The following is a 13742-nucleotide window of genomic DNA, read 5'->3' on the forward strand; positions in this document are numbered from 1 at the left end:
ATGGACTATGATCAGCTTCGCTTCAGACTGGCCATACTGCCAAAGATGTACAATAATTTGCCTGAGGGCCAAAGAACCAACTGTCCTGCCATATGAGCTGATGCTAGAAGCACTTTGGCAATGTTGCTCGGATAATTTCACCTCGGGCCTGGCAGACAAATTTTTCACTTTGGTGACAGGAAGATTCTGGAGCTCAAGTTGCTCCTTAAAGGACAGTACTGCAGCTAAAAATAAGGAAAAAAAATATGTTCTGTGATGGTTGCCGCCAGAAGAGCAGAAAAGGTAAATATCGCCAGTTTGTCAAGCATCCTTCAGAGCCACAGTGCATATCCCATTCTTGAAGACATGGAAGGAAACGTTTTGACTAACATGCCTCACGAATGCTTTGTTAATGTCATAGTTAGTAAGATAATCAATGAGTGTTTTCGGCTAAAGGAAAACAGGAAATTCACCCAAGGTCGTTTTTAATGAATCATGTAATGGAAGAAGCTTCCAGGAAGAGTTTCTTCGTTTAGGAACGAAGAGTGTCAGTCAGAGCAGAGGTCGTTTGGACGATGGCTTCTAGCAAGTCTGTCCAATGATGCTCGAGCGATCCAAGAATTGATGTTCCGTCACTGAAGAATCCAGAATCAGAGTCAAAGCAGATCAAAGTCAGAGGTTCCGAAAGGATTAGTCAAAATGCCGGTATTGGACTCTAGCAACAAGGTGTTTCCCCATAAGGGGATCAGGCAAGGGTTCCCCACGAGTAATGGACCTGTGAAGAGGCAAAGCATGATTATTATGCATAATTGAATACCGTTTTTGTATTAAAAATAGGGGGAAGGGGTTGGGGAAAGAGTGGCAGCTGTGAGGACAAACAAAAAAGCCGTGCATCTCTCTCCTAGACTACAACCATCACTGCAGCAAGTAGTGCTGACGCTGCACGGAAACCACCCCTACTATACTTAGTATACCATGAACCCCAGTTCACCAAGACAGCATCTCCAGAACTAACGGAGCCAGGCTCAGCCAACAGAGGTGGGCGACGGGAAATGCAGCGAGTCATACCCTTAGGCTCCCTCCCACCTTCTGGAACCAAGAGGTAGCTTTCAGGAATAAACCATCATCCGAGGATAGGCGACATTGCCCGCTGGGGCCACAAAGCGGCCTATCACCTTCCTGTACAACTAGGGTCTCGTGACAAGCAGCACTGCCGAGGTCCTTTACTGACAAGTGTGGATGACGATACCTCTTTATTCTTGTTAGAAGCTGAAATTCGGAAAGGGAAACTGTCCCTGAATATGGATGATGAATAATAAAACGCAAAGAAGGGTATTTAGATTCGATTCGAGGAAGGAGACAAGAGATCTAATTCTTTGGATCAAGAGTACCATCGGCACACCAAAAGACCCCATCAAGGGGTATATATAGATAAAAATATGCAAAAATACAGACCGCATTGGCATACAACTGGGGCATCCAGAGGCTGCTAGTAAGTGCTGAGAAATTCAGAATGAACACCGAGTATGTCGTCAAGCACACCGGAGTAGATATCGTATTTATACAGTTCCTGAAAGGAAGGGAGGGAGAGGGGGAGGGGGAGAGAGAACAGAGATAGAAAGAGAAAAAGTGAGAAAGAAGAGTAGAGCGGAAATCAGTAATTACAGACCAGTGTCACTCCTGTCAATCGCTGGCAAAATTCTTGAGACAATCTCACAGCAGATGACAGTGTTTGTTGACCACCACTCGCTTCTTTGTGACCGTAAATATGGCTTCAGAAAAGGTCACTTCAGCTCCTGATCTGCTGTTAAACGTCTCCACTATGTGGCACCAGACACTTGGATAAATCCATGGTCGGCTGTGTAGTAGAACTGCACATTGCTGGCACTTTCGACGGTGTGGCATCTAGGATTCTTGGCAAAGCTGCAAGCACTAGGAGTCGCCGGCTCTGCACTATGCCTCCTCAGTGATTACCTGCCGGGTCACCATCTGAAAAAGACCAGGGCCGGGACAAGACCGGCGAACCTACAATGAATGAAGTGATTACCTTCATGGTAGATCTCTAAGAGTAGTTCTCAATGGGACAGAGTCAACAAGACACTAATGGTGCAAGTGTTCCACAAGGAATTGTGCTTGAGCCATTGTTAGGAATGTCTACTTCAATGACAGTCGACACATCTCACAATCCCATGCATTTGCAGACGATTGCAGTCTGACATTTACTCCTCCAAAATAGGAAATGCCAGCCGCTCTAAGTTGCATCAATCACCAGCTTCCGGCTATATCACCATGGAAAACTGATGGCCAGTAACATTTGCTTCTGAGAAAACACAAAAGACTATGGTATCTAGGCACGATGATGGTAATGCTGAAGCAGTAGTAATTATGAATGGGAGTGCGTTGGTACCAAGAGATGAAGCTGATATCTTTGGGGTGAAATCGGACTCAAAACGGATTATGAAGAGTATTATTGTAATAAAAAAATGAAGCGTTAAACCGACAAGGGTCATACAGCGCATGACTTTGAAGAACTATTGTAAATCTTGCAAACAAGCAACACTTAGATGTATCTCGCATCTGCTCGACAGCAGAGGTTGCAAGATTCTGTATGAAGCACAAGTATACTCTTACCTTGAGTATGGTCCATTTTTCTAGGATTGCCTGTCACCCTTCCCCGTCTCATCAGCGACTTGGAAGAATAGAGAACAGAGCAAGAAGACTCATTTCTCGCCTGGACACAGCCTGGATACATCTGTCAATTCAGCAGAGCCTTCACAAGAGGGATGTGGGTATCCTTACCGTTATATACAAAGCTAACTGTCAATGGTACTCGTCTTCTTATACCCTTTCTGCAGGTCTGAGTCACACCCACTCATGTACTTCTCTAACCTATTTAAAAGCTACACAAGGCTTTAGCTTTAATGATTACCCGGATGTTTGTTCCACTCATCCACGACCCTATTACCAAACCAATGCTTTCCTATAACTTTGCATTTCTCTGTATTAAACTGCATCTGCCACTCGTCCGATCACTGTTTCAGTCTATTCAGATCTTTCTGTAGAACTTTAGTATCCTCGGCCTATTTTGGTGTAGTTGTCAAACTTGATTATCTAGCTATTTATTTCCTCATCTATGTCGTTTATGTATACTGCGAACAAGGGGCCCCACACTGACCCCTGTGTCAACATAGCTTACAGTTAAAGTTTAGGTGAGGTATGTAGAGAATTAAAGCATTAATCAGTACATTAAATAGCATGAGACTGAGACGCCTCCCTATGGTATGCTTACCTGGAGTATACCTGGAGAGGGTTTCCTCCAGGGACATTTGGTTAAACTGCAACAGCACGTAAACGTAGCTACACTATAGTTTATTATACAACACACATTGGTTACTATTTTATTATTTTCAATTTTATATACAAATTACCATTATCCTGCAAAACAATTTTGTAGATCGAAGCTCGCGCATTTATTCACCCAACCAGCCTATGAAAATTATGCTTCCCGTGACGAATTCGTTACAGACCTGTCATAAAGACACGCTGATTACATTACATTCGATCACCTTTCAATATGATTTTGAATGTAATAACCGAACAGTAATTTATATCTGCATTTATTAAACTGCTTTCATAGACAGAGTACCAGTCATCCCTCACAGTTACTTTTGTTTACTACACCTGAGTTGCCAGATATTGCAATCCAGAAGAAAGTGTCGGGAAAGTTTCTACCCCAAGTGTACATCAATCACTCTCCTTATTTTCGTAAACATTACATCAGTGACTCACGAAATCGTAATGACACGACTGCGAACAAACCCTACCACGGGTGGGGCTTGAACTCGCGGTTAGAGTCGTAAAACTCCAGACCGACTCGTTAGCCACTGGGCCAGCTGGCTACAATAAGATCCATCCAACAGGTATATGTATAGACAATAGGAAGGTTAGCATAGGCATCTCTATCACCACAAATGCAAGTTTTTGCAGACTAATCTCCCACCAGCGTGGCCGTGACGAACTCTAGCTCAAGTCCCCTCAGGGCCGTTATCATGATGACGGCTTTGAAGGGACTTGAGCCAGAGTTCAAGGCCACCCTGGCGGGAGATTCGCCTGTAAAAACTTTAATTTATGGTCACAGTGGTGCCTATGCTAACCTTCCTATGGTCTATAAATATACCTGTTGGATGAATCTTATTGTGGCTAGCTGGTCCAGTGGCTAACGCGATGGTCTGGAGTTTTACGTCTAACCGCGGGTTCAAGCCCCGCCCGTGGTATGATTTCATCAGACAATGTTACATACCCTGAATCTTATGTTTGAAGTTATTTCCCAAGAATAGAACACAGGTTACTGTACTTGGCAAGTCACATGATACTCACAACTTTCTTCAGTCTCTCTTGAATTTCTTGGCAAGGTGAATCGTCTTGATCAGAATATTTAGGCGGAGATTCCTCTAAATCCTCGAACTCTCTTATCTTCACGCTACATGAAGGGGATGGTTCCCCAAGCTTCTCCGACACCTGCATGATAGCTTCTATCCATTCATCCCTAAATACAAGATAAAGTCTCATTACATAGTTTTAGTTGTTTAAACCTTGGTAATAGATACCGACAAACTGGTTTAGAAAGACACGTGAGCAAACACTAGGACATATTTATTAGAAAACGTTTCGGTGCTGGGACCTTGATCACTTCTAATTCAGTGGTTAAAAAGACAGTATAAACAGACGGAGAGCGAGGTGTGAGTGACGCATGGTGACCATGTGTCACACTCAGGAATTTATAAAATTGATAAATTAGACACATGTGCAACTTTTGGGTATCTTTACTGAGGAAACTGTTCGCCACACAGTGGCTTCATCAGTCCATACAAAGGAGAAGGGTGAAGAACAGGAGGAGTTTGAGGTAATCAGTCCCTCAGCCTTGAGTCGATGTGGTCGGTCCATCGATCTTGAAAAGAATAAAGCATATGCAGAGAAGTAGCTTATATACCGTAGGCAGGAGAGGTGCGACAGTCGTAGGTGGTATCACATTTGACCAATGTGGAAGTAGGTCGTAGGTCATCTACAATATAGAATTCATGATCCGGAAACAGTATCTGTCAGTTTTAAATAAAAAATTACTGTAGGGACCTTCAGGAGCAACTTGTACTCTGGACAAGAGAGACAGAAGTTGATATTGAATGAAAGTGGAATCCAAACAGGTGTAACCACGAGACGTGAAAATCATGCTGGAAATAGACCAATTTACATATTTGGCCCAATCCAAGTTCGCACAGGAACAAAGCCCGACTCCTGGCATACTGCCAGACGTTAAGAGCATACACATTCAAGCACAAGGACCAGCAACAACAGGCCAACACAAGTGTAATCAAAACTGTCATGCTTATAATGTGGCGGCAGTTCAGGGTAACTACTCAGCCTGAAGAAAAATAGGAAGTAATCTACCATTTTCAATCAGGAATCATTTCATAGCTAAATTATGTCAGAATTAAAGGACTACAAGGGACTGTTATCCACGTGTGTAAGCATAGCACTTCAGATTTTAAAGGGCCAAAAATACTTTAAAATCGGAATAATGGACACAGGAAAGAGCCAAAATCGCTGAATCAGAGGGGAAAATATGCAATATAGTGAACATGAAGTTTCAGGGAGTGTTTATTGAAATACCAGACTTAGACTCTCCTGACTAATATAACATAGCGAGTAACTGGAAGGTAAAAACAGTATAATATCCGCAAAGGACAAGAAAGTAATAATGGATGAAAGTTAGCAAAAAACACTAGAAACAGAGGAGACAGACAAGTATAAGTGTACAGATCAACAAGTTTTTAATGTAATAATATTTGGGATTTCACAAGATCAAGATAAACTGACAGAGATAAAGTAACATTGTGACTATTTTTGAAAGTAGACAGCGAGGATTCCAAGAATGACAGCGTCCTCTTGCTGACAGCCGTTAAGTAACTTGAATAAGACACATATTAACAAGGGAACAGTTAAGCCCTCAAAAGCAGGTTCACATACTGTAACGTATATTAAATCTATAAAGGTACTTTTAGTCATATACATGTTTTAAGAATGATGGGAAGATTGCATTTACCAAAGCTTACCAGAACATTTTTTGGTAGCAGAGCAGGAGATGCACAAATTAACATTAAGATCGACAACACTCTAATTACCAGACATAATGAGGGCAAATTCCTAGGCCTATACCTTGACAACCTGAATTTCAGCACCCATATCCAACACATAACCATAAAAGTATCCAAAACAGTTGGGATCCTCTCCAAGATACGATACTACGTGCCACAAAATGCCCTTCTCACACTATACCACTCACTCATTTATCCATACCTCACCTATGCTATTTGTGCTTGGGGATCAACTGCAGCAACACACCTAAAGCCAATAATAACCCAACAAAAAGCTGCAGTGAGAATAATCACTAAATCCCATCCCTGGCAACACCCTCCCCCCCACTCTTCATAGATCTACACTTACTCCCAGTTCAGTACATCCACACTTACTACTGTGCAATCTACATCTACAGGACCTTAAACTCCAATATCAACCTTGACCTAAAACGCTTTCTTGATAGTTGTGACGGAACCCACAGGCATAACACCAGACACAAACATCTCTACGACATTCCCCGTGTCCGACTAAACCTTTACAAAAATTCAATGTATGTCAAAGGCCCTAAAATCTGGAACGCCCTACCTGAGAACTCTAGAACTGCAGACACATTCATCACCTTCAAAACTACCATTAGAAAACATCTTATCTCCCTGATACACCCCATCAACTAACTACACGAATACCACCTGGTGGTTCACACTTACACTCACTCACCCATTTGACCATAAACAGAAATATTAATCTCAATCTTAAAATAATGAATCCTATGATACTCCAATACTGAAACTATGTACTGTGCCAAAACAAAAGCATTCACATTGCTAAACTCACAAACTAGTATTTAGTCACTTAGCCATAATACCAACTTACCTCATAATTTGTAATATTTTAAAATAAAGAATTAAACTAAGTCTGCCCGAAATGCCTAGCCATGCTAGGCGTTCTAGTGGTACACTCTGTAATCATTATTTAACTACATGTAAACCACACAATAACCAAATTCTGTAAATCCAACATTGTAATCCTTATAGTGAATAAACTTTGAATTTGAATTTGAAAAGGCACAATACCGTTACTGGAACACACAAGCAACTCGCACATAGAAAAGCTTACGACGACGTTTCGGTCCGACTTGGACCGAAAACCATGTACAGAGTCACTGTGTGACTTCGTACATGGTCCAACTCTGATCTAAACGTCATCGTAAGTTTTCCTCTCTATGTGCGGGTTACACAGGTTTTTAACATATGAAAACCGCAACAAATGAAAAGAAGCACACCATTAGAATGAAAAATTTCCAGTTTAAAAGTAAAATATAACTATGATTCAAAGTAAAGGGAATGTCTCGAGTAAGGTGCCACAAGGACTGCAGGTTTTAAATGTACTTAAGTTAATTGCCAGAATACAACACGTTGTAAATATCTGGAACAGGTAATAAATTACTTAAAGTACAGTAGTGTGTAAATTAATTGGGACAGGAGCAAATTTTGTGATTATCTCGTATCTCTTAGTCTCCGGTTTAATTAATGTAGTGTGGGTTCTGACATGCATCCAGCTGTGGTGTTACCTGTGACTCGTCAGTGCTACTACCACTTTGTTCTGTAAGGGTATTCCTGCAAGCAATGTGAAACTAAACGTCCTTGGTGCACACAGGGTGCAAGAAGTCTTTCTTCAAAGGAAGAATGTGTTAAGCTGAACTTCCCTGACAACACCCTGATGCCTGCTAAGTGTGCATGACAACACCCTGATGCCTGCTAAGTGTGCATGACAACACCCTGATGCCTGCTAAGTGTGCATGACAACACCCTGATGCCTGCTAAGTGTGCATGACAACACCCTGATGCCTGCTAAGTGTGCATGACAACACCCTGATGCCTGCTAAATGTGCATGACAACACCCTGATGCCTGCTAAGTGTGCATGACAACACCCTGATGCCTGCTAATGCCTGCTAAGTTGCATGACAACACCCTGATGCCTGCTAAGTGTGACAACACCCATGCCTGCTAAGTGTGCATGACAACACCCTGAAGTGTGCATGACAACACCCTGATGCCTGAAGCATGACAACACCCTGATGCCTGCTAAGTGTGCATGACAACACCCTGATGCCTGCTAAGTGTGCATGATAACACCCTGATGCCTGCTAAGTGTGCATGACAACACCCTGATGCCTGCTAAGTGTGCATGACAACACCCTGATGCCTGCTAAGTGTGCATGACAACACCCTGATGCCTGCTAAGTGTGCATGACAACACCCTGATGCCTGCTAAGTGTGCATGACAACACCCTGATGCCTGCTAAGTGTGCATGACAACACCCTGATGCCTGCTAAGTGTGCATGACAACACCCTGATGCCTGCTAAGTGTGCATGACAACACCCTGATGCCTGCTAAGTGTGCATGACAACACCCTGATGCCTGCTAAGTGTGCATGACAACACCCTGATGCCTGCTAAGTGTGCATGACAACACCCTGATGCCTGCTAAGTGTGCATGGCTAAAGGAAGCAGTAAGGAAACATCCTAAGTCAAGGATCCAATTTAGGAAAAACACACACCACTTTGTGTTTGTGGAACAGAATGAAGAACTGATCAATGATCTACTTAGTACACCTTATGGGGGTATTAAGCTGCTCCGACCTCCATCACACACTCGCCACTTTTAAAAATGGGTCAGTATCATAATCTTTGGATACCCTCTCTACATGGACCCATCCCATCTAAGTGAGCATATCATCAAGCCTAAAAGATTTAAAGGAAAATCCCAAATTATTGCCAGTTGGGTAGGTCCTGTGCCCCTCCCCCGAAATATCTGGGTGCATGGTTTACGCTTCCTAAACATGGAAGTGTACCTACCCCCTAAACGTAGGTGTTACAAATGCTAGCACTATGGCCTTGTTGCAGTAGACTGTGGAATACTACATTCTTGGTGTGGTAAGTGTGCTGGGAAACATTCCACTAGAGAATGCACAGTAGGCCTTAGACAGCCAGAAATTTAAGTGTATTAACTGTAAAGAAGTTGGAGTTACAGTTTCCCACAAGGACTGCAGTCGGAACCCAAACAACCTTCGATGTAAACCTGATAACAGTCCTTTAATGGTAACTGAGGATGAGGTCATCCAGTCTACCACACCAAGATCTGAGACAACCTCTGCAAAGTGTCGAAGAACCCAACCTCCCTGCAAAGGATTCTGGTAATACCAGAATGCCATCACACACACTAGTTGTGGCGAAGCTAGCCATCCCTGCTAGCACGTGTGGAGCTACTGGTCTGCCACTACTGATACCTACGGCTACACCTGAATATGGGGATGAGCTTGTCATTTTTCCCAATACACACAACTACAACAGTCAGACGGACGCCACACAGGTAAATCCCCTGGAAACTGGAGATGAGTCAGATGCACAGGACCTACCTGCGATGAATGATGAAGCAGACTTGCCACAGGCACCATCAGAGAACACTAATGTAACCATGGTACCTGTTAAGGTGATAGGTGTTAAAGAAAGCACCAACTCAGAAGTGCCATCCTCCGGAGAGGCATTGGATTCGCCTGACCTTCCTCATATTATAACAAATTTCCAGAAAAAAATTGAGCATCTTGAACAGATCCTGACAAGTTTAATAAATATATGTAATCAGGATGATGCTCTTGAGTATGGTGATGATGTCAAAAGTGCAGCAATCTCCGTTCAGCTTCAAACAATTTGTAAGAAAGAAGCCCATGACTCTTGCCTTCAAAACTTGCCTTTTAACTGGCTGCCAAGATGCCGAAAAATGCTTAAAAATAAAGATCCTAAAGATAAACACGTACAAACTATGTTATTTGCTCTTAAGTGTCTGCACACTGTAGTCAAAGCATTATAGTTTTACCATCTTATGGGCAAGAGATTGTAATAACTCACTACAATGGATACATTACAACTGTTTTCATGGAACATTGCTTCCATCAAGAAGCGGTTACCTGACTTACATCATATTAGTGCAACCAAGAATATTGATGTCATCTGTTTGCAGGAATGTAGACTGAAAGATGGAGCACCTCCACCAAACTTGCCTGGATATGCAGCTTATAACCTAAGGTCAACCACCTGTCGTGTGATGTATGTCAGAAAGAACTTGCCACATTCACTCCTTTCCTTGCAGAGTCGAGTTAACATGCAGTATCATGGTGTCAAAGTATATGCAGGCGATTTTTCCATACATTTTTAATCTCTATGCCCCAGCGAACCAGCTTCTACCTGATGCTTTACCAGATCGCATCAATAGTGAACCTACCCTCATTCTTGGAGATTTTAATTTATTTATTTATTATTTATTTATTTAGTAATTTAGTAATTTTAGCATACATACAGAGGTACAAAAAAATACAGGTAAGAGCAGCATGCCAAAGCCACTTATATACATAGCATTACGGGCTGGCTTAAAATTAACTTAAGATTAACTAAGCAATGATGAAATCAGTGATAAAACATTATTGTAAACAGATAACTATAAAGCACAAATGAGTATTACAAAGACAGGTCATATGGTTGCTTGCATTGCTGTACATTCAGTCGAATGGAGTATTCTGTTAGGTAGTGTATTTAAAAAAAAAACAAAGTTAGATTGGGTCCTAGGTTTAACATTTGTGTGATATAATTGTGAGTAAGTATTTAGGATATACAATTTATATGGTTCAGTTATTCAGTATTTATTTGGTTTTGAGTGAGTAAGTGATCTTTAAGAAGAGACTTGAATTTATAAACAGGTAGTGTTTCTTTTATATTTACAGGTAATGAATTCCAGAGATGGGCACGAGGAACATCAAAGAGTGATCTGTGCCTTGTATTATGGTCATGTGTTCTGTTGAGGTTGGCAAGGAGATGTTTGAGGGGAGGGTTAATATCAGAGTTAAGTGTTCTATGTATGTAATAGGTGCAGTAATAAGTATGAATGTTTTGTATGGTGAGTAGGTTGAGTGTTTTGAATATTGGTGGAGTGTGCTGCCTGTAGTGAGAATTTGTTATCATTCTAACTGTAGCCTTTTGTTGGGTAATTAGTGGTCTGAGATGGTTAGTTGTTGTTGAGCCCCATGCACAAATTCCATAGGTGAGATAGGGGTAAATAAGAGAGTGATAAAGGGCCAGGAGGGCTGACTGTGGAACATAGGTGTAACCTATGATATTCTCATAACTCTAAGGCACGTACCTGATAATCCTTTGTTGGTACTGTATAATACTAGTTACATTGAGGGAGTTCTTCCTACTTCCTTGACGAATAGTCCCATTGTGCCCATCCCTAAGCCCAACAGCCTGATACATTTAGACCGATCTCCTTAACTAGTTGTCTTTGTAAAACTTTTAAAAGAATGATACTTGACAGACTGTACTACAGAATCAGACACCAACTTTCCCCCTACCTCTATGGGCTCATGAAAGGTAAAAGTGTGCAGAACTGTATTTCCACCTTTCTCACTGCACACACCTCTACTAGTTTTACCACTTTCCATGATCTAAAATCTGTATTTGAAATCACAAAACAGAACTATTATGCTACATGATCTAGCCAAAATGAATATTGGTGGTAGCCTACTCTGTTGGACAATAGAATACCTGTCATATAGAATATCCTCTGTCCTCTACCAAGGCTTTAGAAGCGAATCTAAAGAAATGTCCCTAGGTACACTGCAGGAAGGAGCTCTCAGTCCCGTGCTATTTAATGTTCTGATTAATGCTCTCCTAAATGCTCTACCTGCCTCACCTAAACATATAGCTATAAGCTGTGCTGATGACATCATGATCCATAAAACAGGGCATAAAAAGATGAGTACCATTCTTATTGAAGTTCAAACAATTTGTAATCGATTAGGCCTCATATCTTTCTCTTAAACAAAAATACTAACAAGCAAACGACATCCCCAACCCATCTGTTTGCAGGGTGAAAACATTAGCTACGTTAAATCTTACAGATACCTTGATGTAGATGTGCCCTTTAATAAATCCACCATGCCCCAACTAAATAAGAAATGCAAAGATAGGCTAAATGCTCGCAAAGCTGTTACTGGCTACAACCCCAACTATGGTGCTAATGTGAGAATGGTGAGAATGATGTACATAGCCTATGTTAGGTCCTTAATTGATTATGCTGCTCCCATGTTGATATTAGCTAGAGAAAGTTCTCTCCGACCCTTGAGTTAATGCAAAATGAAGTTCTCAGAATTATTCTTGGCTGTCCCAAATTTACAAAGGTTCTTAATATGAGGAAGGAGCTTGGTATAGCTTGTATCAGTGATTGAATTATTGGGATTAACAGTGTACTCTTTATTAGAATGTTAAGAAATGAACCAGACACCGTCACTATGAATCTTACTAAATGTCTAGAAGTAAATACACACAGATCTAAATGGACTGTGAAAACATGCATTTATATTAAGTTTTATAACCTACATGAAATGTATCACTTTAGACAAGAGCATTTCACCCTTCCATGGAAGATGTGTTCATTTAATATCACATACCTGCAAGTCCCTCCCAAGAAGCTCATTGCTAGTAATCCCTTCCTTAAATCACTTGTTAAAGCAACTGCTCAAGAAGAAATTTCTCGCCTAGCTGGTAGTAATAAGTTATCACAAGTTATATACACTGATGGATCTAAACAGGAGTCTTCTGGCAGGGCTGCATCTGCTCTTGTTGCCACCTCCCTAGTTAAGAACCATAATAAATTTGTTGAACTAGGCATAAGAATTAAAAAGTGGGCGTCTACACTGCAAACTGAATTGTTTGCAGTGTCATAAGTTAACTAAAGCTAACTTATGACACTGAGCTTGACTCTATCATCATTACTGATTCTAAGTCATCACTGAAGGCTTTTGACTCGTATAATGACTCCAACAACATGCTCGTTGGAGAAGCCAAGTATAGATACTCAAAAATCAGGAAAAAAGGAATTAATGTACAATTGCTATGGATCCCATCACACATTGGATTACTCCTTCATGATAAAGTTGATATGTTAGCCAAGAAGAGAACCCTGAAGGAGAATGTAGAATATAACTTTGGTATATCTGTGTCTAGCATTAGGAATAATATTAGGAGAGAAGTAAATAATGAAAATGATTGTTATAGGAATGCAGTTAGAAGCCTGAGTAGATCTATAACCCACTATGATAACATGAACGTAGATAAGTATGTTTATGGAGCAACTTGCAATGTGAACAGACTGACTGATGTTGTAGTGGCCAGGCTTAGGCTTGGTTACAAGTACTTCTGGCAGTTTGGGAGACACACAGATGATGATCAAACTAAATGCAAATTATGTGATCAGACATATGGTCACTGTCTTGAACACTATGTGCTTAATTGTCCACTTATTGAGGAATATAGAGATAGACAGTATAATAACCTATGTGACATGTCAAGATATCTTATTAATGAAAATAAGACATCAGATATACTAAGCAAATTTCCTAAATTTGCTTGTAACAGATAAGTGAACTGTAGATATAAATCCAAATGTACTCCTGTAGCTTTTCTGGGGCCTAGTTCCTAGGCTTTTTGTGTATCCATATGCTCTTGCGCTACCATCTACATGATGGATGTGGGGTACACAATAAACTAGCCACTTCGGTGGCAAAATCTAAA

General features: G+C 41.1%; 1 protein-coding gene and 1 long non-coding RNA gene across 4 annotated transcripts in view; one reads left to right on the plus strand and one right to left on the minus strand.

The window, feature by feature from the left end:
- Positions 1–13742, minus strand: part of LOC128698848 (RAC serine/threonine-protein kinase-like) — a 93986-nt gene that overhangs the window by 38179 nt on the left and 42065 nt on the right. For all 3 annotated transcript variants that reach the window (XM_070102634.1, XM_070102630.1, XM_070102633.1), the window contains exon 4: positions 4357–4525. In XM_070102634.1, coding sequence (XP_069958735.1) covers positions 4357–4525 — 169 coding nt within the window. The remainder of the gene's footprint in view (positions 1–4356; positions 4526–13742) is intronic.
- The window catches only part of LOC138855142 (uncharacterized), a 43912-nt gene that overhangs the window by 9982 nt on the left and 20188 nt on the right, over positions 1–13742 (plus strand). The window lies entirely within an intron of this gene.

The sequence above is a fragment of the Cherax quadricarinatus genome, chromosome 82 (genome assembly GCF_038502225.1).
Source record: "Cherax quadricarinatus isolate ZL_2023a chromosome 82, ASM3850222v1, whole genome shotgun sequence".
Taxonomy (NCBI): Eukaryota; Metazoa; Arthropoda; class Malacostraca; order Decapoda; family Parastacidae; genus Cherax; species Cherax quadricarinatus.